The sequence below is a fragment of the Podarcis bocagei genome (genome assembly GCF_964188305.1).
Source record: "Podarcis bocagei genome assembly, chromosome: 6".
NCBI lineage: Eukaryota > Metazoa > Chordata > Lepidosauria > Squamata > Lacertidae > Podarcis > Podarcis bocagei.
Genome location: NC_138130.1, coordinates 85,756,985 through 85,784,893, shown reverse-complemented (window position 1 = coordinate 85,784,893; position 27,909 = coordinate 85,756,985). Strand labels below are relative to the sequence as shown.

Sequence of the window (27,909 nt, the reverse complement as noted above, 5' to 3'; positions counted from 1 at the left end):
TATTTTATTGTATTCATCTATGTTTTGAATTCTGTGGAATTCAATTTGTTGTAAGAAGTAAAAGACACAATAAAAATACAATTCAGAAACAGTGGCTAGCACAGTGCATTACAATTGCTACAACAGGTAGAAAATGTCATTAAGTGATCCAACAAGTTTTCATGTGGTTTGTGTGTGCGCGCGCACAGGCATGGGAGGTGGGCAAGTTTGGGAACGACAGTCCTGGTTAACTGGTCCCATCACCTCCTGGCAAATAGAAGGGGAAGAAATGGAGGCAGTGAGAGATTTTACTTTCTTGGGTTCCATGATCACTGCAGATGGTGACAGCAATCATGAAATTAAAAGATGCCTGCTTCTTGGGAGAAAAGCAATGACAAACCTAGACAGCATCTTAAAAAGCAGAGACATCACCTTGCTGACAAAGGTCTGTATAGTTAAAGCTATGGTTTTCCCAGTAGTGATGTATGGAAGTGAGAGCTGGACCATAAAGAAGGCTGATCGCTGAAGAATCGATGCTTTTGAATTATGGTGCTGGAGGAGACTCCTGAGAATCCCATGGACTGCAAGAAGATCAAACCTCTCCATTCTGAAGGAAATCAGCCCTGAGTGCTCACTGGAAGGACAGATCCTGAAGCTGAGGCTCCAATACTTTGGCCACCTCATGAGAAGACTCCCTGGAAAAGACCCCGATGCTGGGAAAGATTGAGGGCACAAGGAGAAGGGGATGACAGAGGATGAGATGGTTGGACAGTGTTCTCAAAGCTACAAACATGAGTCTGACCTAACTGCGGGAGGCAGTGGAAGACAGGAGTGCCTGGCATGCTCTGGTCCATGGGGTCACGAAGAGTCGGACACGACTAAACAACTAAACAACAGTCCTGGTTAAAGGACTTCTTCCTCCTTATAACCAGAGTTGTGAATACACTGTGTTGCATCCGAAATAAGTTAACCAATACTGCACATTATAAAACCCTCACCATCTCCACTGCCATTTAATATGCTTCTGCTGCTCGTATTTATGTATTTTGTTAATTTATATATAGCTTCCATCTCACTAGCCATCGCCACCTCTCCAATTTCCGAGACATCTTCACAGCAGCAAGAACGAGTAATATCTTCACTTAAAGAGGTTTTCTGGATACTTAATTCTGTGGTTGAATTCCAGTAAATCGTCTGAAATAAATATTGGGTCAGGATGTCACCAGCACTCAATGCACCAGCACTGGTGACCATATGCTTGTGGTGGTAGATGGGCTCCACCATAAATAGCAACCTCCCAGTCGACACTTGATTGGATAGGCGTTTTGGTAATGTAGCTATGACAATGGCACACCCCTCCAAAAGGATATGAGAGAATGTGACACTAACAATACAAAGATGAAGATCTACCAGGCTTGCGTGTTGAGCATTCTGCTTTATGGAAGTGAGTCATGGGCAACTTACACCTGCCAGAAGCAAATTCTCAGTGACTTCCAAATGTGTTGTGTCAGGAAGACTTGGAGCATCACATGGCACGACAGGGTCTCAAAGATGTGCTCTTCCAAGCCTTCCTGGCATGTTCACACTTAATGTCTTAGAGATTTATACAATGGCTTGGTCATGTACAAAGAATTGAACATGGCACGATCCCCAAGGATGTGCTACAGAGAGTTGGCTTCAGATACCAGGCCTGTTGGCAGACTGAGTGTGTTATAAAGATGTCTGCAAATGTGATATGAAGGCTGGCAACATTAACCCTGCCATATGGGAATCCCTTGCAGATGACCGCAGTGCCTGGAGACAGTCAGGTTGTGTGTCTGCAACAGTGACCAGAGCAGTAATGACTGCTGGGAGGAGCGCAGAGAGAATAAATGCCATGGTGTATCTGTAACAGTGAAACCAGACACCTCCATCTATCCAAGCTGCAATAAAACATGTCTCTCCCATGTTGGTCTCTAAAGCTTTCTCTAGCCAAAGATAAATCACAGACAAGAGCAACAAATATGCTCTTCACCTGCATATGAAGTAGCTACTGAGATTTGAGCCAAACTACCTATTTGAAGCTCTGTGTGATCTTAGGTATAGCCCTTAGCAACGAAAGTGCCTTGCATCCCAGCAGTCTTGGCAAGGGCAGAGGTTGCATGTTCCGAAAATAAAATGAAACTAGTCAAACTGTTCTCAGCAGCTGGGGAGGGAAAAACACTCAGACAAACCAAAGAACAGTACTGAAGATCAGAGTTCAGCTCTTGCTTTGTCCTGTTCACAAGGGCTGAAGCACACAAAATAGGTGGAAAGGTTAATGTTCAAAGCCCGTTTCAATATTCAAGCAGAAGTTCAAGCAGTCCCAGTCTAGGGTATGTTCTTACTTGGATAGAACAAATCATTCAAGGAAACTGAAGTGTTTTGTTGCCGAGTCACTCGAAAACCCGCTTCCATGAAAAGTAGCGGAAGTGTTCACACTGACCTTAGCTTATTTCATATGAAAGCATGAATCATATACACAAATAACATTAAGATAAATGTTGATCTTGTCATTCAATCTCTTCCCTTTCCTTATATGTGACTATTTGGGCCCTTCCATAGATTCCTTTTATTGTTAATTCATGAGTACTTGCGATCATGATGCCATTGGGGCAGACCTGCATGATCCAGCTTTCAATACGGTTTTACGCCTGCAAAAGGTTTTATTGTGGCTGTACTCTGCAAGAACAGATTGCAAATAACCTTGATGCAATAACAGTGCATTGGTGGTGGGTTTGTTCTGTTTCATTAGTTGCAAACAGCCTCTCTGTCATTGTGGATTCTGGAGAAGAGATTTGCTGACTCTTGCAGACACCATAAAAGGCACTGGTAGTTACACCGGTGCCTACAGGCGCCCCCTAGCTTAACTACATAGATCACAGAGTACAAAAATGGGGTTGTCAAGGAACTAGACATCCACAATACATGTCTGGCGTGTTCTGTTTGGCTTGGTGAGTCACAAGCTTTGCAGGCCTGCTCAAGACGAGGCTTGTAGGCAGGTCTCCTGCTTTCTGCCCTGTGCTTTATATTGTGGTAGTGCCCTTTTACAAAACACAAGGAACAAAACTGCAGCGTAGGTTGAAAAACTCTCTTCCACATGATTTATTCCAGAGAATCCAAAATTTTCAAGAATGAGAAACCAGAAACATAAACTCAAGTAACCAGAAAAAGCTGAAGTTTTAGATGAAGATCTTGATTTGCTATACAGATCTGAAGGACCTTTGAATCAGTCATAAACGGACTGAATGCTATAAACACGTAAGGAATGTAAACTATTGTGGTTAGTAATAATACCACAAACAAAAGCTGTTGTTTGAAATGAGTCCATGTTGCTTTAAAACAACCAACCCTGACTTACGGATGCTATTGCTGATGTTGTAGATTTGGCTAATGCTGTATTAGGTCAGCAACAAGAAAACATGGTGAATGTGAATAGGATTGCATTGTAAAACGTGTTACATTTTCTCATTGGAATCAATGGGACATGCAGCCCAATCCTTTGCAAGTAGTTTAGTGAGGCTTACATCCATCTTATGTGCAGTTTTAAACAGCTGCAGCACTTGTGCGGAATTCAGTCCCACTGAACTCAATGGGACTTGCTTCTGAACAGATGTGTAGAGGATTGCACAGAACATAATATTGGGCGGGACTGCAGCTATGATTCATTTTCTCCTCAAACCTGCATCCACAGGATTATTTGCCGAGTATGATATCGGTACCTTTTAAATAAAGCAGCTCCCCTAATTTAATTTTTGGCTTTGGGCATCCGGAATCCAGATGAAAGTGTCACCAAAACAGCACTTTACCAGAGTCACCCACTGCTTACAAAAAGGAGTTTGTTTATAAATCTGGGCATGGTGTATATCGGAGATGATGAACCTGAAGATGGTGCTCTTCAGAAGTTTTGGAGAACAACTCCCAATATCACTGACCATTGGCCATGTATTCTGGGCCTGATGGGAGCGGAGAGTCGAAAAACATCTGGAGGGCCACAGGTTCACCCCATCCCTGGTGTAAAATTAAAATATATCCATATGTAGCCAATACCATCAAGGACTAGGATTAATCTCACACTAGTTCATTGGCTCCGTGTGTGACAAACGGGGCTTTGTGGTGGATTGATAAATATGAATTAAGGTTTGCTCTAGAAAGACTGGGGTAGGTCTGTGCTTGCCTGATTCTCACTACAGTGGTACCTCAGGTTAAGTACTTAATTTGTTCCGGAGGTCCGTTCTTAACCTGAAACTGTTCTTAACCTGAGGCACCACTTTAGCTAATGGGGCCTCCTGCTGCTGCCACGCCGCTGCTGCGCAATTTCTGTTCTCATCCTGAAGCAAAGTTCTTAACCTGAGGTAATATTTCTGGGTTAGTGGAGTCTGTAACCTGAAGCGTATGTAACCCGAGGTACCACTGTATACATATTTTCTGTGCACCTAGAAGAGATACATTTGCCTTCCATTAACTTAAGTTTCTTCTTCTTCTTTAGGTTCAGCAGATATTTTGATTAAATGATACCCCAAGCAAAGCCTTTCTGGTGGTAGGGAATTATGAACAGTTAACTTCATAGGTGATGTGGTTCAATTCCACGACAGAGCTCCATTGGCAGATTTACACAAGCTTTCCTTTCCTGTTAATGGGGGGTGGGGGGTGGAGTCTTGTTACACAGCAACTTCAAAATATACTCCAGGGCTTTTACACAGTGACCTAATTTAAAGATCCGGGAGGCAACTTTGAGGTAGGTGCCTATTCTGAAATACAAGATGCGACTTGCATTAATGATAACAACGCTAACTCCATTGACAGATTCATACATGTACAACACTTGCTCAGCAACATTAAGAGTTCACCTGTCTGCAAGGCCATTTATGGCACACCTACATTTCATTTGTCTAAGTGGCCTAGAAAACACGCCAGAGGTTAGAATAGTAAGAAATTCAGGGGAGATAAGTATCCCCTCTGTATACTTCCTACAAATAATAATAATAATAATAATAATAATAATAATAATAATAATAATAATTTATTATTTCTTTGCCGCCCCTCTGACTGGGTTGGCTCACCCACTCTGGGCGTCTCCCCAAAAATATTGAAAACACAATAAGACATCAACCATTTAAAACTTCGGATGTCTTTTAAAAGTCAGATAGATGTTTCTTTCCTTGACATTTGACAGGAAGGCATTCCACATGGCGGGCACAACTACCGAGAAGGCCCACTGCCTGGGTCCCTGTAACCTTACTTCTCACAGTGAGGGAACCACCAGAAGGCCCTCGGAGCTAGATCTCAGTGTCTGGGGCTGAACAATGGGGGTGGAGACGCTCCTTCAGAGCAAGTTGCCTTACATCATTAGATCAATTATTCAGGCTCAGCACTGACTGTATCAGGGATGAGGAACCCGTAGTCTTCCAGTTGTTGGACTCCCAACTCCCACGAGCCTTCATCCAGCATGGCTGATGATCAGATATAATGGGAGTTGGTCCCCAACAACATCAGGAGGGGAACAGGATATCTATCCCTGGACTATGCTAAAAATCAGCTAACAGCTTTAACCTAAAGTCTTGTTCAAGCTCTGCTATGTGGCATCCTATAATTTGGGACTGAACCTATGACCTTTTTACACGCAAAGCCACCGATTCAGATGGGAATTGAGACTCAGGGTTAGTAGCTGCTTACAGAATTTGTAGCTGAAGTGATATTTGAAGGAGGGAGTCATTCTGTTTTTACATGGGGAAATGTGGTACCCCCCCCCCACAAACACCAATGCACCTGGTAATGCTGCCCTAGGCTCCCTTTAGGAGGAAGGGTGGGATCTAAACCCAACAAATAATTAACAAAACAGCCCATAGTTCTACCACTTCATTCTATACAATGTGCAGAACTGCTCTTAAAAGAGTTTCAGTCATTAAACAGCAGGATCTGGTTTAGACAAGGAATATGAAGAAGCAGAGCAATTTCTCCCCATCATTAATAAAAATTAAGCATCTATGCCAAGACAGCTGGTAAAGTCGCTAAGGGAGGGTGTGTGAACTGCGGAGACCCTGTTCATAATCACACTCCAGGTGTAAACTCACTGATAATATCGGGTGCCCTCAAGCCCTAGTTGTATTACACAGTACAGTGGTGCCTCGCAAGACGAAAAGAATCCGTTCTGTGATTCTCTTCGTCTAGCGGTTTTTTCGTCTTGCGAAGCAAGCCCATTGACGGATTAGTGGATTAGCACTATTAGCGGCTTATCGGATCAGCTGATAAGCGGCTTAGCGGCTTAGAAAAAGGGGGGGGGAGGAAAAAACCCTGCAGGAACTCGCAAGACATTTTCGTCTTGCGAAGCAAGCCCATAGGAGATTCGTTTTGCGAAGCACCTCCAAAACGGAAAACTCTTTCGTCTAGCGAGTTTTCTGTCTTGCGAGGCATTCGTCTTGCGGGGCACCACTGACCTGCCTTTTTTTTTTAATGCTTTTTATTAATTTTTAACATAAATATACAATTTTTATCCAAATTTTCACAAATTCCATACTTTTGGACTTCCTTCAACTTCTCTGACAATCATCCATATTTAACTCTTGCTTACGCATTTCTTCTGTTCTCTATTGCCATTAGTACTGACCTGCCTTAACTGGCTGCTGCGAGGATCAAGGAGACAAATTATGTGGAGTGCTTTGAAAGTGATCTAGAAAACTAGCCCCATAAACACTTCATGCAAGTGAAGGACACAGTTTGTCTGAGAGCTTTCCTCACCATTATATATTCTCTGTTCAGATTTTTAAAAGGCACACATGGCAACTTGTAGAGGAAACAGAGCAAAGGAAGGTATCCAAGACAACACTCCAACACACACTTAGCGAAAAGCAAGTCCCATCAAACTGAATGGTGCTTGCTTCTGAACAGACGCTGTAGGACTGAATTGTAAATATGTCTCCATGTACAAGCTAGTTCCAGATTCCAGTGTTAAATGTGATTTTAGGTCCTGCCTCATTCTTGCAACAGGCTATATATTTGATCTCATTTGGCAGGGTTACTTATAACTCTTCCTTTGAGGGCTTTTTCCTGTGGCAGCTGCAGACTGAAGTCCTGTCATCAGGCTGAGGTACAAATTCCATCCCATCCCGTATTTCAGGTCTACTAGCTTGGCGTTCAGCATATTTCTGAAATACGTAAAACAGGTTGGAAAGAAACTGAAACAACAGCAGACTATTCAAAACAAAAACATCTCTCCCTTTCACAACCCTGGTCATTTCCAGCATGTTTACCCTGTTTATTGAGCTTAGACGTTTGTGGGGACATTATACAACACCACTCCTTAATGAGCTTTCATTCTGATTTATTTAGCAAGAGAAATGATTGTGCGATTATTCAGGTGTGGCTGGCTCCTCAACAACCTCGCAGCAGCATATGTGGCCCGTCCCTGGTTTAAACTATGGTTAGTGAGGCAGGAGCAAACCATGGTTCCAGATCCTGGTTTGCTGTGAAACCCAACCATTTTAAGACCCCCACGATCACGTTTCATGAGAAAGAGAGTGGACTGCATGGTTCGGAAGAGCATAAGCATAGACCGAAATCCGGACTAACCTGGAACACTTTGAAATAGTAGCAATAAAAGCGATGAGGCTGCAGTAGTTCTCTTGCAGCTGCCTGTCCTTCCTTGGCAATTTTTCTGACTTCTTCATCATTTTCCTAAGGAATAGGAATAAACTGTGTTCAAGCATTAGTACTTGGCCAGGAGACTCAGCTGTTGTAGGAACTACTGTACTGCTACTGTCTATGTAATTGTATATTATTATTATATTATATTATATTATATTATATTATATTATATTATATTATATTATATTATATTATATTATATTATTATCGTGAAGCTGAGGCTCCAATACTTTGGCCACCACATGAGAAGAGAAGACTCCCTGGAAAAGACCCTGATGTTGGGAAAGACCCTGATGTTGGGAAAGATGGAGGGCACAAGGAGAAGGGGACGACAGAGGACGAGATGGTTGGATAGTGTTCTCGAAGCTACCATCATGAATTTGACCAAACTGCGGGAGGCAGTGGAAGATAGGAGTGCCTGGCGTGCTCTGGTCCATGGGGTCACGAAGAGTTGGACACGACTAAACAACAACAATATTGTATTGTATTGTATTGTATTGTATTGTATTGTATTGTATTGTATTATTTTGTAAGCTACCTTGAGAACTTCTGTTAGTAAGGTAGGATATAAATACCCCATAAGAATAAAATAATAGAGCAACTATGTGATTGTGTTCAGCAAAAAGGGGCGCTCTGATTTTCAGCAGCTGCAGAAATGCTAAGCTATGGACAGCTACTGTATTGTACAAGCCTACACACAGAAAGAGCCTCCAAAGTTAATTCCAGTCTTTTCATACTTTTACCCACACTTTATCCAAAGCTTTAATGACATTATCCTCCCACAAGCAGTAGCAGCCTGGCACAGTTAGAGAGAGGGATTTCTTAATTTCAGGAAAGCTACCCTTATTGCCCAAGCAACAGCTAAGTGTACAGACAGGTTTGACATCTCTCACACGGATTTGGTTACTCAGAAAACAGAGCAGTAATTGTCTTCTTCCACCCATATAATCATTACGCATTTATGTGCCACGGAGCTGAAGAATAGACCCATCCCTGTTAATACAAGGAAATGCGGCTTAGATTGAAGATACAGAAGAACACAATTGCGAATTTGTACTTTGCAGTTCTGGGGCTATGTTTCAAAGTTCTTAGTGTTTTCCTCCTTCTTCTCCAGATTAGAACTTTTGGAAGCTTGGTATTTTTTAAACAACTACACTTGTCTCTTCATCTGTTACCGTAAGTCTCAGTTCCTACCTAAACCACAAGGAGTGTGAACACACTCCATTGTGGGCTGGCAGTTACAACTTGCCAGCTGTGGTTTTGTGACTCCATCATAGGGAGGTTTTCAAAGCTATGAGAACCAAACCATAACTCTGCTGGACGCTCATCCTATCACATCCGGAGAAGCTGAAAGATGCTGAGCTTGGGTGCTGATGCAAATGGGCTACTATTAAAATGAGGCTGCATTTTAAATTGTATTTTAACCAGTATTTTAAATTGTTTTTTTTCCCTTTCCCCCCATTATGTTTTTATTGTAATTTTACTGGTGTTAGCCGTCCTGAGCCCAGCTCTGGCCAGGGAGGGCGGGGTATAAATAAAAAATTATTATTATTATTATTATCATCATCATTATTATTATTCCTATAATGATAGCAGGAACATGCTTATCTATCCACATGTTTTCTTAAAACAGACTACAGCTGGGAAATGGTGCTGCAATTTATAATACCCAGCTTTTCGGAATAACAGGTTTGGAAATGCCCAAGAAAGATGTTAAACTATTTTTGTATGCCACAACTGCGGCTCGTATTTTGTTAGCTAAAAAGTGGAAAACCCAAGAACTACCAACAGTAGAACTACCAACTACCAGAAGGAGGAGGAATACCACGAAGAATGGAAGAAATTTAATGATTATTTAGCTAAATTTGTTAAGCTAAACTAATCGGAAATAGCTTCCAGATATTTAATGGGCTTAGGATTGTATTTATGTTAACTGATAAAATAATGTGTTTAATATTATAAGGAGAAGATTTAAAGATATTAATGTTCAATTTAAAGTGTATAAAACTTGGGTTTTGGAAAACCGTTATTAGGATTTGCAATGAAATTCAACTAAGGAGAAACGAGGAAGTCGCTTTACAAAGTTAATAACTGCTATTTTCAATAAGGTTATGATTTATGTTTGTTATGTTTCTTCGTTTTGTGTTTTTGTTTGTCGTTAATATTGTAAAAACCAATAAAAAAATTTGGGGAAAAAAATATATAATACCCAGCTTTTCTTCTGCAGCGAGGATGATTACCTTGGCCCATTTTATTCTTTCCAGCAAGTCTTCCAAGTTTCTTTTAACGGGAACGTAGTGGGTCCACGGTGCCAGCTCCTTATAGAAGTGCTCGTAGTACTGCGAAGCCTGCTTGATCACAAGGCTGTCCCCCAGCATGAGGTAGGGAAACCTGTAGGCTGCAACTGTGCCATCTATACTCACTTGGTATTTGTACTGAGGGGAGAGGAGGAGAAGGAAACCAGCATGAACCAAGCATGCATTGGGATCAAGCACTGCACCCTTGGCTAAGTCAAATCGTTTCACAGTTTGGGTAACAGCAACAAACCCTATCTGTTTTCTGGTCATCTTTCAGCCTGAGGCTGCAATCCGAAGTACCTGATAGGAAACTCCCGCCATGTACAAGGGGATTTTCTGAGCTCTCCTTCAAACCACAGGAAGCAACTCATCGGATAAGCCCTACCTAAAACTCTGGGGGTCTGCGGGGTCAGCTGCTGTTGCGACATGAGTAAAATGACAACCAGAACTTAGAATCATAGAATCATAGAATCATAGAGTTGGAAGAGACCACAAGGGCCATCGAGTCCAACCCCCTGCCAAGCAGGAAACACCATCAGAGCACTCCTGACATATGGTTGTCAAGCCTCTGCTTAAAGACCTCCAAAGTAGGAGACTCCACCACACTCCTTGGCAGCAAATTCCACTGTCGAACAGCTCTTACTGTCAGGAAGTTCTTCCTAATGTTTAGGTGGAATCTTCTTTCTTGTAGTTTGGATCCATTGCTCCGTGTCCGCTTCTCTGGAGCAGCAGAAAACAACCTTTCTCCCTCCTCTATGTGACATCCTTTTATATATTTGAACATGGCTATCATATCACCCCTTAACCTCCTCTTCTCCAGGCTAAACATGCCCAGCTCCCTTAGCCGTTCCTCATAAGGCATCGTTTCCAGGCCTTTGACCATTTTGGTTGCCCTCCTCTGGACACGTTCCAGTTTGTCAGTGTCCTTCTTGAATTGTGGTGCCCAGAACTGGACACAGTACTCCAGGTGTGGTCTGACCAGAGCAGAATACAGTGGCACTATTACTTCCCTTGATCTAGATGCTATACTCCTATTGATGCAGCCCAGAATTGCATTGGCTTTTTTAGCTGCCGCGTCACACTGTTGGCTCATGTCAAGTTTGTGGTCAACCAAGACTCCTAGATCCTTTTCACATGTACTGCTCTCAAGCCAGGTGTCACCCATCTTGTATTTGTGCCTCTCATTTTTTTTGCCCAAGTGCAATACTTTACATTTCTCCCTGTTAAAATTCATTTTGTTTGTTTTTGCCCAGTTCTCTAATCTGCCAAGGTCGTTTTGAAGTGTGATCCTGTCCTCTGGGGTGTTAGCCACCCCTCCCAGTTTGGTGTCATCTGCAAATTTGATCAGGATGCCCTTGAGTCCATCATCCAAGTCGTTGATAAAGATGTTAAATAAGACCGGGCCCAAGACAGAACCCTGTGGCACCCCACTAGTCACTCTTCTCCAGGATGAAGAGGAACCATTGATGAGCACCCTTTGGGTTCGGTCAGTCAGCCAGTTACAAATCCACTGAGTGGTAGCAGAGTCAAGACCGCATTTTACCAGCTTCTTTACAAGAATATCATGGGGCACCTTGTCAAATGCCTTACTGAAATCAAGGTAGGCTATATCCACTGAGTTCCCTTCATCTACCAGGCTTGTAATTCTGTCAAAAAATGAGATCAGGTTAGTCTGACATGACTTATTTTTCAGAAATCCATGCTGACTATTGGTGATCACAGCATTCCTTTCTAGGTGCTCACAGACTGTTTGCTTAATGATCTGCTCCAGAATCTTCCCTGCTATTGATGTCAGACTGACTGGGCGGTAATTATTTGGGTCCTCTCTTTTCCCCTTTTTGAAAATAGGGACAACATTTGCCCTCCTCCAGTCTGCCGGGACTTCGCCTGTTCTCCAGGATTTCTCGAAGATGACTGCCAGTGGTTCTGAGATCACATCTGCCAGTTCTTGACGTCAAAGGAGGCCCAGTACAGTGGTACCTTGAGTTACATAGGCTTCAGCTTACAGACTCTGCTAACCCAGAAACAGTACCTTGGGTTAAGAACTTTGCTTCAGGATGAGAACAGAAATCGCACGGCAGCAGTGGGAGGCCCCACTAGCTTCAGGTGCTTCAGGTTAAGAACAGTTTCAGGTTAAGAACGGACCTCCGGAATGAATTAAGTACTTAACCCGAGGTACCACTGTATATGCAAGGAAGTGCTTGGGGTTGTGTGGGTCGGACCCTGGGCAGAAAGACAAACTGCAGCTTGGTAGTAAAAGCACATCCTTTTCATGCACAAGGTGAACAGTTCCGTGCCCGCCATCTTCAGTTAAAAGCGTCAGGTAGAAGGCAATGGGAAAGACCTCTGTTTAAGATCCTGGAGGGCTATTACCGGCCAGAATAGACTACAGCGGTATCTCAGGTTAAGTACTTAATTCGTTCCGGAGGTCCGTACTTAACCAGAAACTGTTCTTAACCTGAAGCACCACTTTAGCTAATGGGGCCTCCTGCTGCTGCCGCGTCGCCGGAGTACGATTTCTGTTCTCATCCTGAAGCAAAGTTCTTAACCTGAAGCACTATTTCTGGGTTAGCGGAGTCTGTAACCTGAAGCGTATGTAACCTAAACTGTATGTAACCTAAGGTACCACTGTACACTGTGTTGGGTGTACAAATAAGCCTGAAGTGGTATAAAGGAAACATCTCATGTTTCAAAGGGAACATAAAAGCGCCGCTGCGAGCAGACCAAACGACCATCTAATTCAGCAGCCTGCTTCTAAAGTGACCAACTAGATGTCTATGGAAAGCCCATAAGCAGGATATGAGTGCAATACCTCTCTCCAGCAACTGGTATTCCTAGACCTACTGACTCTGTGGTACCGGAGGCAATATGCCGTCCACATGACTTATCGCCATCCTTATCTTTTTTTGTCCATTTTGAAACGGAGGCTGCTTCAAAGTCTCCAAAATTCCTACCTCTGCAGCGGTACAGATCACAACCCACATACGCAATCTCAGGTGTGATGATCACACAGGCATGTATTTTGATGCATGGAAGCTGGAGGAAATGATAAGCAATGGGTATACGATTGCAGTAAAACACACAAGTATGCACTATTGAGGGAAGGTAAAAAGCTTCTGAGAGATGATATATAATGAAATGGAAAAAATGTTGAAATATTTATAAAGAAACCAGAAGCATTTTTACTGGGCATTGTAGGGAGTGATATAAATAGAAAGGAATGTAAGCTCTTTTTATATGCAACAACGGCAGCAAGAATATTATTGGCCCAAAAATGGAAGCAAGAAGAATTACCGACGAAAGAAGAATGGAGGACGAAATTAATGGACTATGCAGAACTGGACAAACTAACAGGAAGGATTTGAAATTGGCGGGACCAGAGATTTACAGAAGACTGGAGTAAGTTTAGGGATTATTTGAAAAGTATTTGTGAAGATCAGATGACGTTTGTAGGTTTGCAAGAAGTTTTGTGAGGAGTATTATTGGAATTATTGCAAAAATGGATAAGGGGGAGGATGATTAGTTAAGAAATTTAAAGGTAATATAAAGTTAAGAAATGCGTAAGAAGTGATTGAAACGGTGGATCATCAGAGGTGCTGATGGAAGTCCAAAAAGACTGTATAAGTGATAACGTTTTGTGGTATGTATTATAATTTATATGTTAAAATCAATAAAAAGTATTATTTAAAAAAAACAAGTATGCAATATTGCACGTTTAAGTGAGGCACTAGTTTCCAGACAGGATGTTCCTTAACACTGAAACCGGCTCTCAAGTCAGAGCTTCAAGGGGAAACGAAAAACAAGGACATTTGTCTGTCTCCTCTCGGTGTTAGCAAGATAGGCGATATACCTTAAAGAAGTCAAAGAACCCCATCAATGGAGCCTTCCCCAACTCTGCCTCCTTTTCTCGGAAGAAGAAGTAACCTGTTATTCCAGCATCCAGCAGTTCTGGGTTTTCCTTGGAGAGCTGCACCAGCTGAAGCCGTTCTTCCCGGCTGTCTCGACCTCTGAAGAAGCCTTGTTCCATTTTGTTGTCCCAGGCAGGTCCTGGAATTAACGGGTGATAGAATAAAGGAGGAGGGTGAACAGAAATCTTGGAAGTCCTAATGCAGCTTTTGCCAACCTGGTGCCTTCCGGATGTTTTGGACTACAAATCCCATCAGCCCCAGCCAGCACACCAAAATGCCCCAAGCAACTTGGGAGGCCTAATATTTGTCCTCCAGAGATTACAATTTGCAAGCAGTATTATTTTTCTTCAACCAGGCAGATTTGCTAAGGACACCCCCCCATCACACCCATTAATGTTCAAAATACTATTCTTCCTCTGCTACGGGAGGCACTATGTCTCTGAATACAGCAAGGTGGATTTAATTTAAATCAAATTGATTTAAATCAATAGTCTGTAAGACTTTTTACAGAAAGACTCAATCTTCATAGAATCATAGAATCATAGAGTTGGAAGAGACCACAAGGGCCATTGAGTCCAACCCCCTGCCAAGCAGGAAACACCATCAGAGCACTCCTGACATATGGTTGTCAAGCCTCTGCTTAAAGACCTCCAAAGTAGGAGACTCCACCACACTCCTTGGCAGCAAATTCCACTGTCGAACAGCTCTTACTGTCAGGAAGTTCTTCCTAATGTTTAGGTGGAATCTTCTTTCTTGTAGTTTGGATCCATTGCTCCATGTCCGCTTTTCTGGAGCAGCAGAAAACAACCTTTCTCCCTCCTCTATGTGACATCCTTTTATATATTTGAACATGGCTATCATATCACCCCTTAACCTCCTCTTCTCCAGGCTAAACATGCCCAGCTCCCTTAGCCGTTCCTCATAAGGCATCGTTTCCAGGCCTTTGACCACTTTGGTTGCCCTCCTCTGGACACGTTCCAGCTTGTCAGTGTCCTTCTTGAACTGTGGTGCCCAGAACTGGACACAGTACTCCAGGTGAGGTCTGACTGGTATAATCTTAATATTTACAACCAGATGAAGGTTTCATTTTTGGAATAATAAATATTCAGAGTAGTTTTTGCAGTTACATCAAAAATTACTGATTTGGTTATACTATTAGAAATACACAGACAGATAATTATGAAATTATTGCGAAGTTTAATAAGTTAACTGTTTATACTTGGACAACTTTTCTGCTGTACTTTAATGGAAGGAGCAAAATAATCATTTCCTTAATAATTTAAACAATTTATTTAACTAAAACAATAACATTATAGCATATGTATCCATGTTTGTTAACTGATGTGGTTAAACATTTCTAAAAAAAACAACTTAGTACACATGAAAAACTTTTAAAAAATCCTTATTTCCTGATGAATAGCCTTTGGACTATAATGTAACTTAAATAGAAAACTATCTTTAGAAAGTTTTTTCCTCCAAAAGCATTTTATTTTAAAAACCCAATTTAATTTTTTTTAAAAAAATCCAATTTAAATTTTAAAAATCTGATTTTAAAAAAATAAAAATCCGATTTTTATTTTAAAAAACAACATTGATTTTTATCCACCCTGGAATGCTGGATTCTGAGATCACAGGTGTGGGGGATGCTATTGCACACAGGCTCTGCTTTAGGGCTTCAAGTAATAATAATAATAATAATAATAATAATAATAATAATAATAATAATTTATTTATACCCCGCCCTTCCGGCTGGATTTCCCCACTCTGGGCAGCTTCCAACAGAATATTAAAATACAATAACCTATTAAACATTAAAAACGTCCCTAAACAGGGTTGCCTGTTTGGCATCTGATTGGCCATGTGAGAACAGGACGCTGGAACAGATGTCCAGATCCAGCAGACACTTCTTATATGCTTATCTCTGTCTGGAAAAAACCCCACACACAGATTCCCATGTTACCTGTGTTTCCTTGAATAGACAGGAGGTCATTTGTGACGCCTCGCAGAGTTTCTAGGGTTGAATGGGTGACATCGTAGGTTGGAAGCACCAGGTCTGCTGAATCCAGAGACCCACACCAGGAAAGGATAGGCAGAGGGCCAGGGGTGTTGTTTGCTTTCCGATGCTCAACAGGCCAATCCGCAACATTGAGATAAAATTCCACATCAGGAAGGTGAACCTAAAACAAGCCAAAACACCTTTATAGTATACCTGAAGGAGCGTCTCCACCCGCATCGTTCTGCCTGGACACTGAGGTCCAGCTCTGAGGGCCTTCTGGCGGTTCCCTCACTGCGAGAAGTGAGGTTACAGGGAACCAGGCAGAGGGCCTTCTTGGTGGTGGTGCCCACTCTGTGGAACGCCCTCCCATCAGATGTCAAGGAAATAAACAACTATTGGACTTTTAGAAGACACCTGAAGGCAGCCCCTGTTTATGGAATTTTTTTAATGTTTGATGTTTTACTGTGTTTTTAATATCCTGTTGGAAGCCGCCCAGAGTGGCTGGGGAGGCCTGGCCAGATGGGCGGTGTATAAGTAATAAATCAGTAGTAGTAGTAGTAGTAGTAGTAGTAGTAGTAGTAGTTCATGTTGTTCTACTAGTTGCTTTAGCTTCCACTTTCTGTTTTAGTTAGCGATGCAGCTATGTGGGAGGAGGTGAAGGCAGAATATGAGGCAAAGGCTTGCAAATGTGCTAAAAAGAACATTGTTTAGTGTCAGGGTGGCTAACCTGTGGTCTTCAGAACTTGCTGAGCCACAATTCCCATCAACCCCAACCAGCCAAGGCTCAGCAATGGTGGGAGTTGTATTTCAAGAACACCTGCGAGAGCCACAGGTTAGCCATCCTTGCTTTATCATGATGTGCAAACATGGCCAGTGTGTACTAACAGTGTGTACTAAGCAAGTATCTGTGGAAATATACCTTCCTCGCCAGTGACAACAACATTTCATCCGAGAACATTTTGAAGTCTGTATACTTCCCCAAGGACCGGCGATAGATGCGATTGCCGATGACAGTATAATGAACAATGGCTCCCATCTTTTGGGCAAACCTTGGTGGAACCTCATCCAACATCCGCTGAAGATCAATGCTAGGAAACACAGCAAAATCTTCGGTAATCTGAGGGTGCTCTGAAGGACATGAAAGACTTTTCTCCCAAATCTGAGCATCTTCTTCCGGGCATTCGCAATATTCATGATAAACTGGACCTGAAGAAGACAGAGGATGACCTTTATAAAATATTCCATGAATTCAAGATGGCCCCTCTGCAAGGTGGTCCTCTGCAAGAGACCCAAGTTTGGAAAACCCTGGTTTAAACCAATCTTCCTTATCCAGATCTCTGAAAATGCAAAAAAGGGAGCCATTTTCAAGACAACTTCTTTTCTTTTGGAGACAGTTAATTGCCTGCATAAGGTCTGTTAAGTTTTTGGATGACTACACATACATGCCAGTTCGGTTTTACAGGTGTTCTCCCCTACCTCAACTGAGCAATGCCCAGTGGGTCAGAGCCCTGGAAATTCAGGAGAAAAAACTAAACCACGTTACCCTTCAGGATATAGGGAGATTCAGCGACATGTGCACCACCATAAAGAATCTCCACCTTTAAGCCCTCCTTGACACTTCCATACAACCGATATCGCATGAGAAAGGAGCCATCGTTCCTGTCCAGAAACTTAGTGACATGGATCTGAACGACTTCTTTGGGGGAGATGGGTTTGATTTTCACTTCAAATTGTGCAATTCCTAAAGAAGAAGAAAACAGATATAACTTTAGACATTCTGCGTTACTTGCTTTAAGTTAACAACACCTTGGCTGTGAGGTGTCCCCCCCCCACCTGACCTGGCAGGGCCCTGACTGACTCCAGCTACAAAAGTCAAGGCTGCTGAGCGACTCTTGGGCTAGGGCATTGTTTAAGAGGTTTTGTTGGGGAGGGGTGTTGTTGCTGTTAACTTTTTGTATCTTTGTTTTGGACCTAATTGTGATTTATGTTACATTTGTAATTATGTAATTTTTTCATGCTGTAAGTAGCCTTGAGTATGGTTTTGGCTATAGAAACGTGGCACACAAATAAAAGGATGGGTGTGTATACCGTATTTTTTGCTCTACAAGTCTCACTTTTTCCCTCCTAAAAAGGGGAAATGTGTGTGCGTCTTATGGAGTGAATGCAGGCTGCGCAGCTATCCCAGAAGCCAGAACAGCAAGAGGGATTGCTGCTTTCACTGCACCGCGATCCCTCTTGCTGTTCTGGCTTCTGAGATTCAGAATATTTTTTTTCTTGTTTTCCTCCTCCAAAAACTAGGTGCGTCTTGTGGTCTGGTGCGTCTTACAGAGCGAAAAATACGGTATGTATGTATAAGCCCTGCTGAATCAGATCAATAGCTGATAGCCACATTGACTATATTCTATCTGTACTCTCCCCAGTTTTGATTCCAAGCAACTGGTATCCAAAGGCACCTTCTCCAACAATGGAGGGGCAGAACAAAGCTTGGTTTGAAACCAATGATGAACTTGAACTGGTGAATTTATCTAATCCCATTCTAAAAGCCATCCAAGTTGTTGGCCATCACTACCTCTTGCAGGAGCACATATCTTAACTATGTGAACTATGTGCTTTGAAAAGAAGTACTTTCTTTTGTCTCTCCTGCATTTTCTAACATTCAACTTCAAGGGAAGCACCCGAGTTTTAGTATTACGAGAGGGAAAACTTTTTATACATATCCCTATTCACTCTCTCAACATCAGGCATAATTTTAGGCACCTCTATCGTATTTTGTGACTCGGAAACTCTCCAGTTACAATGCCACTTCAATAGCAGAATTAATTAATTAATTAATTAATTAATTATAATAATAATAATAATAATAATAATAATAATAATAATAATAATAATAAAATTTATTTATATCCCGCCCTCCCCAGCCAAAGCCGGGCTCAGGGCGGCTAATAACACTAAAATAGTGCAGCATTCTAAAAACATTATAAAAATTAATTAAAATCAAAATTGATGGCAACCATACTAAAGTTCTGTAAAGATTGCCAAAGGAGGGAGTCAGGCTGCGCCCTGACCAAAGGCCTGGTGGAACAGCTCTGTCTTGCAGGCCCTGCGGAAAGATGTCAAGTCCTGGAGGGCCCTTGTCTCTTGTGACAGAGCGTTCCACCAGGTTGGAGCCGCAGCCGAAAAAGCCCTGGCTCTAGTTGAGGCCAGACTAACCTCTCTGTGGCCTGGGACCTTCAAGATGTTTTTATTTGAAGACTGTAAGTTCCTCTGTGGGGCATACCAGGAGAGGCGGTCCCGTAGGTACGAGGGTCCTAGGCCGTATAGGGCTCTGAAGGTTAAAACCAGCACCTTAAACCTGATCCTGTACTCCACCGGGAGCCAGTGCAGCTGGTATAGCACCGGATGAATGTGATCTCGCAGCGAAGACCCCGTAAGGAGTCTCGCCGCGGCATTCTGCACCCGCTGGAGTTTCTGGGTCAGTCTCAAGGGCAGCCCCACGTAGAGCGAGTTACAATAATCCAGTCTGGAGGTGACCGTTGCGTGGATCACAGTGACTAGGTCAGGGCGAGAGAGGTAAGGAGCCAACTGCTTAGCTTGGCGGAGATGGAAAAATGCCGCCTTTGTTATAGCTGCAATCTGCGCCTCCATGGAAAGGGAGGTGTCGAAGATTACACCCAAACTCTTAACGGACGGTGCTGGCACTAATTGCACCCCCGCAAGAGATGGGAGTTTCCCCCCCCCAATCCCATATCGTCCCGTCCCAGCCACAGGACCTCTGTCTTCGAAGGATAAATAACCTTGTTTTAATGTCTCTCAGCATTAGCTACTCTTCCTTGCGAAAACACAGCCGTGTGCAATTCTTTGATCCCATGCAAGAACAGGAAAGTCACAGAATTTGATACAGGCTGGCAAATACAGCCACAACCTGTACCCACATCACGAGTGAATCAGCCTTAATGTAAACTGACAATTTAAAAAAGGATGAAAACAGAAGATGCTACCTTAGGCTATGCTATCATCTCAACGTAAACAAAGCCAAGTAATACAAACAGAAATAGGAAGAGGAGTTAAGAGCGCTTGCAGGCGAAGCAGTCTGAATCCTGGCACTGTGGACAGAATGAAAGTTGATCAACTACTCACTCAACTTTATACCTGTGCAAAAGTCTGGTGAGTGTGCCATTTCAGAAAAGCATGCCAACCATGTTGTTCCAGTGCCAAGTGCCCGAAAGCGCGATCCTGCCTAATGTACACATTTTTAGGTAGTGTACAAAATGAACCGCTCTTCTTACAGCTCACCAGAAATAACCATATCCACTTGCAGCTTATTTTACGGATGACCTGGCAATATACTCAAACCCTGTTGCAGGCGAGTTGGGCCTGTTTTGCTCCTGCCACTTTGATGATGCATCCTACCTCCTCAGGATGTTGGCAGGCTATTAGCTTGCTTGTCATTTTCACCTTGAACTTCCATTTGAAAGGGTGTGAAAGTATATCACTCTTGCGCAACCACCTTCTTTCTTGCCTTTAAATTTCAACTATGACGCCTGCCCTGTGACCTTGAAAATAGCTTTGCCCAGGCCCATGATCCCAAAACAGACTTTGCAGGAAAAGCTTGCTGGCAGAACCAGGGATAAGGAACATACTAGATTGTGGAATAGATCCATCATTCACATACAAAGCTGGGTGTCAGGGAGTCTTTATTTTAAGATGAAAAGGAGGGGAAGGACAACAAATATCTGTGGTCTTTCAAATAGTATTGGACTCCCAACTCATGGAACAACATGAGCCTGTTTGAGCCAGACTCTGCGGCCATCTCTTTTTTTAACACTTGATTTCCAGTAGTTTGCAGGTGGCAATGTTCGGCTTCTCGGTAGTGGCGCCCGCCCTGCGGAACGCCCTCCCATCAGATGTCAAGGAAATAAACAACTATCTGACTTTTAGAAGACATCTGAAGGCAGCCCTGTTTAGGGAAGTTTTTGATGTTTGATGTTTTTATCGTGTTTTTAATATTCTGTTGGGAGCCGCCCAGACTGGCTGGGGAAACCTAGCCAGATGGACGGGGTATGAATAATAAAGTATTTATTATTATTATTATTATTATTATTATTATTATTATTATTATTATTATTATTACCATATGTAGAGCCAGTGTAGCAATTAAGAGTATTAAGCTAGGACTAGGGAGTTCCATGTTAAAATCTGTATTGAGCCATGATAACCATGGGGCAGTCATTATCTCTCAGATGAGCCTACCTCACAGGGCTGAGGCAAGAGTAAAAGTGGGAGGATTTTTGGAATATCTTGTAGGAAAGACAGAATATAAATGTAAATGTAATAATAAATAAATAAGGGGAGGAAACCTTTCCTAATGAAAGAGTCTAAATCTGGGAATGGGATCATTGCTACCTCTACGCCTATGACCAGCTCTTGCACAGCTTTTAACATGACTTAACGCTGGACTCAAAACTGCACCTAAGAAACCTCTGCAATGACTTTGATCCAGGAGCAGGCATCCTCCATCCTGCAACTTTGGCCTACCTTCCACAAGCAGAGATGGTGGCGAGGCCCGGGTGTCATGTCAAAAATAAGAAATAACGCACACCCACTCTAGATTAAAAAAATTAAAATTTAGCACAGCACTGAAAAAGGTTCTTCTTGTTCTTCCGGTTGTTTGTTTTAAATGTGAGCCTGTGCTAAGAATGCCTAGGAAGCTGCCCGACGCCAAACCGGGCTACTAGTCCGCCTAGCTCGCTATTGCCCACACTGACCGGCAGCAGCAGCTCTCCACGGTTTCGCACAGGGGATCCTAATAACCCCAAATTCTCCATGAAGATGCTCAACCCTTCCGCCCCGCCCGGCCGTCTTTTCCCGCCTCACGAGGGCCTGCTGCCCCTTGCCCTTGACACGTCGGCTGCAAAGCCAGGCGCGGCTTCCGGGGCGCAGCCGGACCCGTCGGGGAGCAGAGAGCCCTCCTGTCCGCCAGACGCCGCGGCGCTGGGCGTCTCCCGTGCGAGGCGGGTCTCCAAACCTCGCTCGGAGGCGCCTTGGCCGGCCGAGAAGGAGAATCAGGAGAAGCTGCTCCGACGGCCGCGCGGCGCAATACCTGGCGGGGAGCGCGTGAAGTTGCGCCCGTCGCTGCCGACCGCCTGCAGCCAGAAATACCGGACGGGGAGGGTGGCCTCGGCCCGCAAGCCGGGCCCCCAAACCAGGCTCCTTTCCGCGCTCACCGCCGGCGGAGGCTCCGAGAAGCTCTGCCGGGAAGCCCACAAGACGGCAGCCCCGAGCAGCAGCGCGGTTTGCAAACAGCCCCGGGCGCCCCTGGGCAGCATTGCCTGGGCCTAAGCGATGGGGGTGGGGTGGGGAGGGGAAGGTCCACTCCGACGCCCCTCCTGGTTCCCCTCCGAAGTTTTTGCAAACTTTGCTGCTTCTTTTTTTGGGAGGGGAATATTGAGTGGCTTGATTTGATTGGGACGTTTGATGGCCAATCATGAGGGGCGGCAACATCCTTTTTCCTCTCCAGGCAGAAATCCAAATTGGTCCCGGGGGGAGCGGAGGCGGGTCTCTATTCTTAGGGCCGAGTCCCCTTTGGCTCCCCGATAAAATGTTGGAGGGGGCGAACCAGCCTCCCCAAAAAAGTTGATGGGCATTGCCATTCAAGTTGCGTGGGTGCACCCCATCATGTGATCAATTTACGCAGGGCGAGTGCTACTTGCCAATCCGAAGCGTGCGGAATTTCTCCCGAGAAAATTTCAGCAAATAGAGGAAGAGGGGTTTGCATTAGCATGCGCAGCTCTGGATCATAGCTGTCAACTTTTCCCTTTTCTTGCGAGGAATCCTATTCGGAAAAAGGGAATTTCCTTTAAAAAAAGGGGGGGGGGAACGTTGACAGCTATGCTCTGGATTGAACTGCTACGCTTAAAAAAATCGCAAAGCCGCTTTTTTTATATAACTCGCCGAAATGCCTCGCAGTCGTCAACAAGGTCTGGAGTGGAGTCTACCAGAATTCTTCCTCAAATTCGATAAGTAAAGCAGAAGGTGGGATGAGGGGAAAACAACCCTGGCTTGGTACTGAAGCCAAGAGCATAGGTATATGTGTAAGCATAAGCACACATATAGTATATTAAAAGCCAAGAGCATGGGAGTTGTCATTCAGTGCCAGCACCACTGCTCAATTACATTTTGTTAACTAGTGAGGATGCTGAATACCTCGGCCCTTTAGATTTTCAGGACTTTGAGATTACCAGTATTGGCCGTGAAGAATAAAACAGCCCATCTTGCTCCTTTTAAGCCAGCCTTGTAAATAAGCCCACAAAAGTTGCTATTTGTCTGTTATTATTATATTATTAACCACAAGAGACTGCCTTCTCTAGGGATGTCAAGGATTAAACCTGGGACCTTCGGTATTCAAAGCAGTTGCTCTACCACTGAGCTATCTTATGTATGGCTCTTCCACCTTTTTCTGGGGGGGTGGCATAAGGGGGAAAGGAGAACCCTGCCCCTTTGCAGCAGCTCACTGCATTTGCATGCTGGCCACAGAGCTGTTCACCCCTCAGCATCCAGCCTCCTTTAGCAGTCTACATGCAGTTTCCTCCTCATTGGTGTGCCAGCAGGCTCCCGCTTAAATGCAAATCGGTTTTGAGCACCAGCTTGATCTTCAGATTTGATCGTGAAGTGTTCCGCATATCCTGCCTTTGGGCACTCTGGGCACTCTGAGGCAGCTAATTATCCCTTGCTCATGTCTGCAGTGCATCAGGCAAGCTGCTCCTGGAAGGCACTGCCAGTTAAAAGGCTGGCAAGGAACAAAATACAACACATGACACCCACCGTATACTTCAACAAAGGAAGCTCCTGTGTGCTCCCCGTTCCCTCTCCTCGAGAGTGATTACGGGTCACTATTCAGGAGCTCCATACATGCATGAGTGTCCAACCAACTAGCCTTTTACTTAAGAAGCTGTTTTGCAGCAGGCAAGAATATTTGTCCACCCGGCACAGTACTGCCTCTAAGGGAGTGTTTCCCAACCTTTTTTGGGCAAAGGCACACTTGTTTGATGAAAAAAATCTCGAGGCACACCACCATTACAGCCCCGTGACGTCAGCGCGCAGCGTCACGCCGGGAGGGACGCACGAAAGTGTAAGTTTCAATTTTTTCCCCTCCCCCTTGCCGGGGAACCTCCAAGCTTTGGGGGTGGGGGGGGGGAGGAGGCAGCAAAGCGAGGCAGGAAGGAGAGCGCGGCTTGGCTGGGTGAGCTTTGGCAGGGGCAGGGAATGAGAGCCGCGAGGCGGGCGCTGCGGACGGAGGCGCTGCCCGCCGAGCTCGCAGGCAGCCAGGCAGGCAGACGGCGAGAGCCCCGCGCTGGGCGGCCTCTCCTCGCCACCGCCGCCCCGCCTCTCGCTGCCCGACTCGCCCGCCTCCCTCCAGGCAACATCTCGCGGCACACTAGTGTGCCGCGGAACAGTGGTTGGGAAACACTGCTCTAAGGTCTCCGGCTGTGCTGCCTATAATCCTTTTAACAGAAGATGCCATTAATGCATGCGGAGTTAGCTAGGATGCAGCTCTTTGCTGAGTCTCGTCAGGGTAGTGCTGAAAAAGCAAGAGTTATTTGTGTTCGGGCTGTTGAGAGGAGTTTGCCTTACTCTGCAGTTTTCAGTATTTATACTGCAGGGGAGTATTTATGTATGGCTTGAAACAGGATTTTTGAGATGTATTTAAAAGTTTGTGGGACAGAACTAAAAAGCAGTGTTCCAGAACTGTAAGTCACTTTTGCACTGGGGGCGGATTTTAGACATTTGCGTGAGGCTGAGGAAATGTCTAGTTACATCCCTGCAAGCAGGTGATCAGTAAAGCCAGTCAACGTTAGATTGTACCATTGGGTGAACCGCAGTTTGTTTTTTTAATCCTCCAGACTCTGCCAAACTCCTTTAGGATCAATTTCAGACCCTTCATGCCCTAACTGCCTGAGCTATTCCCTCTGGCTACTTTCACCTTGATTTTTTCAAAATCGAATTTTAGACATCTTATACATAAAGCCTAGGAACTACTCTCCTTTTGCTGTGTTAACTTGATAAAAAATGTGTAAAATGACTTCTCATGTGACTGGATTCATTTCTCAGCCTGTTTGCTTTCAGCTGTTTTATGCTTTGCTTTACTTTCAGTTACTCCTTAATATTATTTTACAGTAATAACCTACCTTTCTCTAATAAAATTCAGGGCAAGACAGAGTTATCCCCCCACCCAAGCTGTGGCCAATCCTTGCTTAGCTATATGGCTCATGTTTCCTTCAGGCACTAGGCCTACTCCACTTCCTAGAGTTACTTGAAACATATCCCACTATGATTAAAGAAGAAGAGACCATTCACATAGGAATTTCTGTATGCGTATTTGCCACCACTGTTGTGAAAACAGTGTGTGCCTTTGAAAATAAAAGAACATTTGTAGGGCATTAAGAATGGATACAAAAGACATATGAATAAGACAAAATGAACTGTGATTTCAGAAGAAATACACTCCCTTTATTTAAAATTAGTAGTAGTCAATACTAATGGCTTATTTTTAAATCAAAGTTTTTTCTGCATAAAATGCGAGTGGCCAATCTGCATTACAGGGGCCACAAGCCGGAAGATCATGTCCGAGAGACAGAAAGTGTGTGTGTGTGTGTGTGTGTGAGAGAGAGAGAGAGAGAGAGAGAGAGAGAGAAGGGTCTGCAGGACTAAATCAGGAGCGGGGAACCTGTGGCCTTCCAGCTGTCGCTGTGACTACAACTCCCATCATCCCAGACCAAATGGCAGTGCTTGTTGGTGCTGATGAGAGTGGGGACTCCAATAGCATCTGGGAGCGCCACAGGTTCCCCATCCCTGAACTGATCTAGCTGGGAGCCATTTCTAGATTGTGAGACAGATCCTTGGATTTCCCAACCATCATGGGGCCATTTTGGCAGCTAAAGTAGGCAGCCCGCCTGGCTATCAGGCGAACAGTTTCTCAAACAGGGCTCTTTGGCAGGTGCTGCCAGCCCAGCAGGGCCTGCAAATCCTGCTTTCGGCCGGGAGCTGCATCTTCACCTGCTCCAAGCCTTTAGTCATAAAATGACACCAGGTGAAGAGCAGGTGGACGTGGCTTGGTTGAAAGGGCTTCAGAGGCAAAACAGGGATATAATTAACATGCCAGCTGGAGGTTCCCCACTGCCAGAGTCACACTCCTGTCTGGCTTTTTGGTATTGCACTGCTCCTATGTTTGTATGCCAGAGGCAAAACCACATCAAGGTGCACAGGAATATAAGAGGCATATAATACTCTTCATACTCTGGACTTAACTTCAGGCTGAGCTGCCAAAATGACTGGCCACCACTGAGTTATATTCAAGCAAGACGGGATGTTGGGAGGCCTGAAAACAAAAGAAAATAGCCCTCTCTGATAGACGTCGTCTATTAAAGGTTGCAGCTATCTCTCTTGTGCTTCAAAACACACATAAAATTTGCGTATACAGTGGTACGTCGGGTTACATACGCTTCAGGTTACATACGCTTCAGGTTACATACTCTGCTAACCCAGAAATATTACCTCGGGTTAAGAACTTTGCTTCAGGATGAGAACAGAAATCGTGCAGCGGCGGTGCAGGGGCAGTAGGAGGCCCATTAGCTAAAGTGGTGCTTCAAGTTAAGAACAGTTTCAGGTTAAGAACGGACCTCCGGAATGAATTAAGTTCTTAACCTGAGGTACCATGTAACCAGATGTACCACTGTATTGTGTGCTGCACTGCTCATTTCAGTGGAGGCAGCAGATGTGAGAGGTCAAGGCAATATACATACAGCCAGGGCTGGCCCAAGATGCTATAGCACCTGAAGCGAGCCACAAAATGGCGCCTCATCCCTTGCTAAGAAGAGAAAAGGGATGATGTACATAAGGGGGGTGGGATAAATACAGTGGTGCCTCGCAAGACGAAATTAATTCGTTCCGCGAGTTTTTTCGTCTAGTGAATTTTTCGTCTTGCGAAGCACGGTGTCGGAAAAGTTTTGGAAAAGCTTCAAAAATCACCAAAAACCTCAAAAAAGGCTACCACACCGCGTTCTATGAGTTGCTCCTCGAAGTCAAGTCGCAACTGTATTAAGGGTGTTAAGAAAAAGGAAACAAACTTGCAAAAAACGCAAGACGTTTTCATCTTGCGAAGCAAGCCCATAGGGAAATTCGTCTTGTGAAGCAGCTCAAAAACCGCAAAACCCTTTCGTCTAGCGAGTTTTTCGTCTTGCGAGGCATTTGTCTTGCGGGGCACCACTGTATCTACATTGGAAACAAGGGTAGGAGGAGACCACCAGTGTCTCCCACTCACCAAGATGCTGCTGTAGAGGTTGCTGCTACCTCAGCAAGCAGCAGTGGGTGATGCATTTCGTGAAGGCTAGATCTGCTGCCCCTGTGGATGCTGCCACGTGAGGCAGCTACCTCACCTTGTTTCATGGATGGGCTGGCCCTGGATACAGCGATGACCCTTGGTTAAATGAGCAGAGCAAGCCTTGAAGGCATATTCTGTGTGTGCTTTGGAGCTTGAATTACAGAAGCAAATGGATCAAGTCTAGCACTGAGTTTCACCCTTTAGCTTTGCTGGCACTCGATAGTCTGCTTGCATGAGCGACGGAACAGCATAGCAGGGGGACTCTCAGAATTTGGTAGGTCAGCTTCCATTAGGGATTTCTGAAAAACTGGTCCATTGCCTACCCTGGATGGGGTTGCACTCCTCCTGAAAGAGCAGCTTTGCTTCTGCAGAGCGCACCTGGATACAGCCTTGTCACTGCAGGCCCAAATAACCTTAGTGGCTAGAATCACCTTTTACCATCTCTGACTGGTACAACAGCTACAACCATCCCTAGACCAAGAAAGCTTGGCCACAGTAGTCCGTGCATTGTTTACTTCTGGACTGGCTCACCGCAATGCGCTCAATGTGCTCAATGCGCTCAAACCCTTGTGCTTGACCCAGAAGCTGCTATTAGTGCAGAATACTGCAGCACAACTGCTGACAAGAGAACCTGTCAGCATGTCACATCTCTGCTCAGAGATCCGAACAGTTAGCCTATCCAGACATGCA

At 44.3% G+C, this 27,909-nt stretch overlaps 1 protein-coding gene and 2 long non-coding RNA genes across 5 annotated transcripts in view; 1 reads left to right on the top strand and 2 right to left on the bottom strand.

Annotated features, from left to right (window-relative positions):
* Positions 1–3,074: 3,074 nt before the first annotated feature.
* LOC308589868 lies at positions 3,075–4,554 on the bottom strand. Its single transcript, XR_014009515.1, has 2 exons — positions 4,409–4,554; positions 3,075–4,180 (listed from the first exon to the last, which is right to left on the bottom strand). It is a non-coding gene; the product is annotated as an uncharacterized lncRNA (long non-coding RNA).
* Positions 4,555–6,726: 2,172 nt separating this feature from the next.
* On the bottom strand, positions 6,727–22,373 carry POGLUT3 (protein O-glucosyltransferase 3). Of its 3 annotated transcripts, none has more exons than XM_081199377.1 (8): positions 21,943–22,373; positions 17,386–17,583; positions 16,762–17,048; positions 15,807–16,023; positions 13,789–13,985; positions 9,882–10,076; positions 7,567–7,671; positions 6,727–7,142 (listed from the first exon to the last, which is right to left on the bottom strand). In XM_081199377.1, exons 1-8 carry the CDS (start codon positions 22,166–22,168, stop codon positions 7,017–7,019), a joined length of 1,551 nt encoding a protein of 516 aa, XP_081055503.1. In that variant the 5' UTR covers positions 22,169–22,373; the 3' UTR covers positions 6,727–7,016. The 3 variants fall into 3 exon arrangements, with proteins under 3 accessions (XP_081055503.1, XP_081055505.1, XP_081055504.1); XM_081199379.1 differs by lacking the exon at positions 21,943–22,373 and adding an exon at positions 21,608–21,904; XM_081199378.1 differs by lacking the exon at positions 9,882–10,076 and having other exon boundaries at positions 21,943–22,369.
* The window catches only part of LOC308589875, a 69,254-nt gene continuing 49,201 nt past the window's right edge, over positions 7,857–27,909 (top strand). The window contains exon 1 of the long non-coding RNA XR_014009525.1: positions 7,857–8,042. This is a non-coding gene — a long non-coding RNA (uncharacterized lncRNA). The remainder of the gene's footprint in view (positions 8,043–27,909) is intronic.

Coding starts and splice junctions, on each gene's coding strand:
- POGLUT3 (XM_081199377.1), bottom strand. CDS start 22,168: ATGCTGCCCAGGGGCGCCCGGGGCTGTTTGCAAACCGCGCTGCTGCTC. Junction 16,024..16,761: donor TGTTGTCACTGGCGAGGAAG/GTATATTTCCAC, acceptor GGCTTGTTTTAG/GTTCACCTTCCTGATGTGGA. Junction 13,986..15,806: donor GTCTATTCAAGGAAACACAG/GTAACATGGGAA, acceptor CGTTAATTCCAG/GACCTGCCTGGGACAACAAA.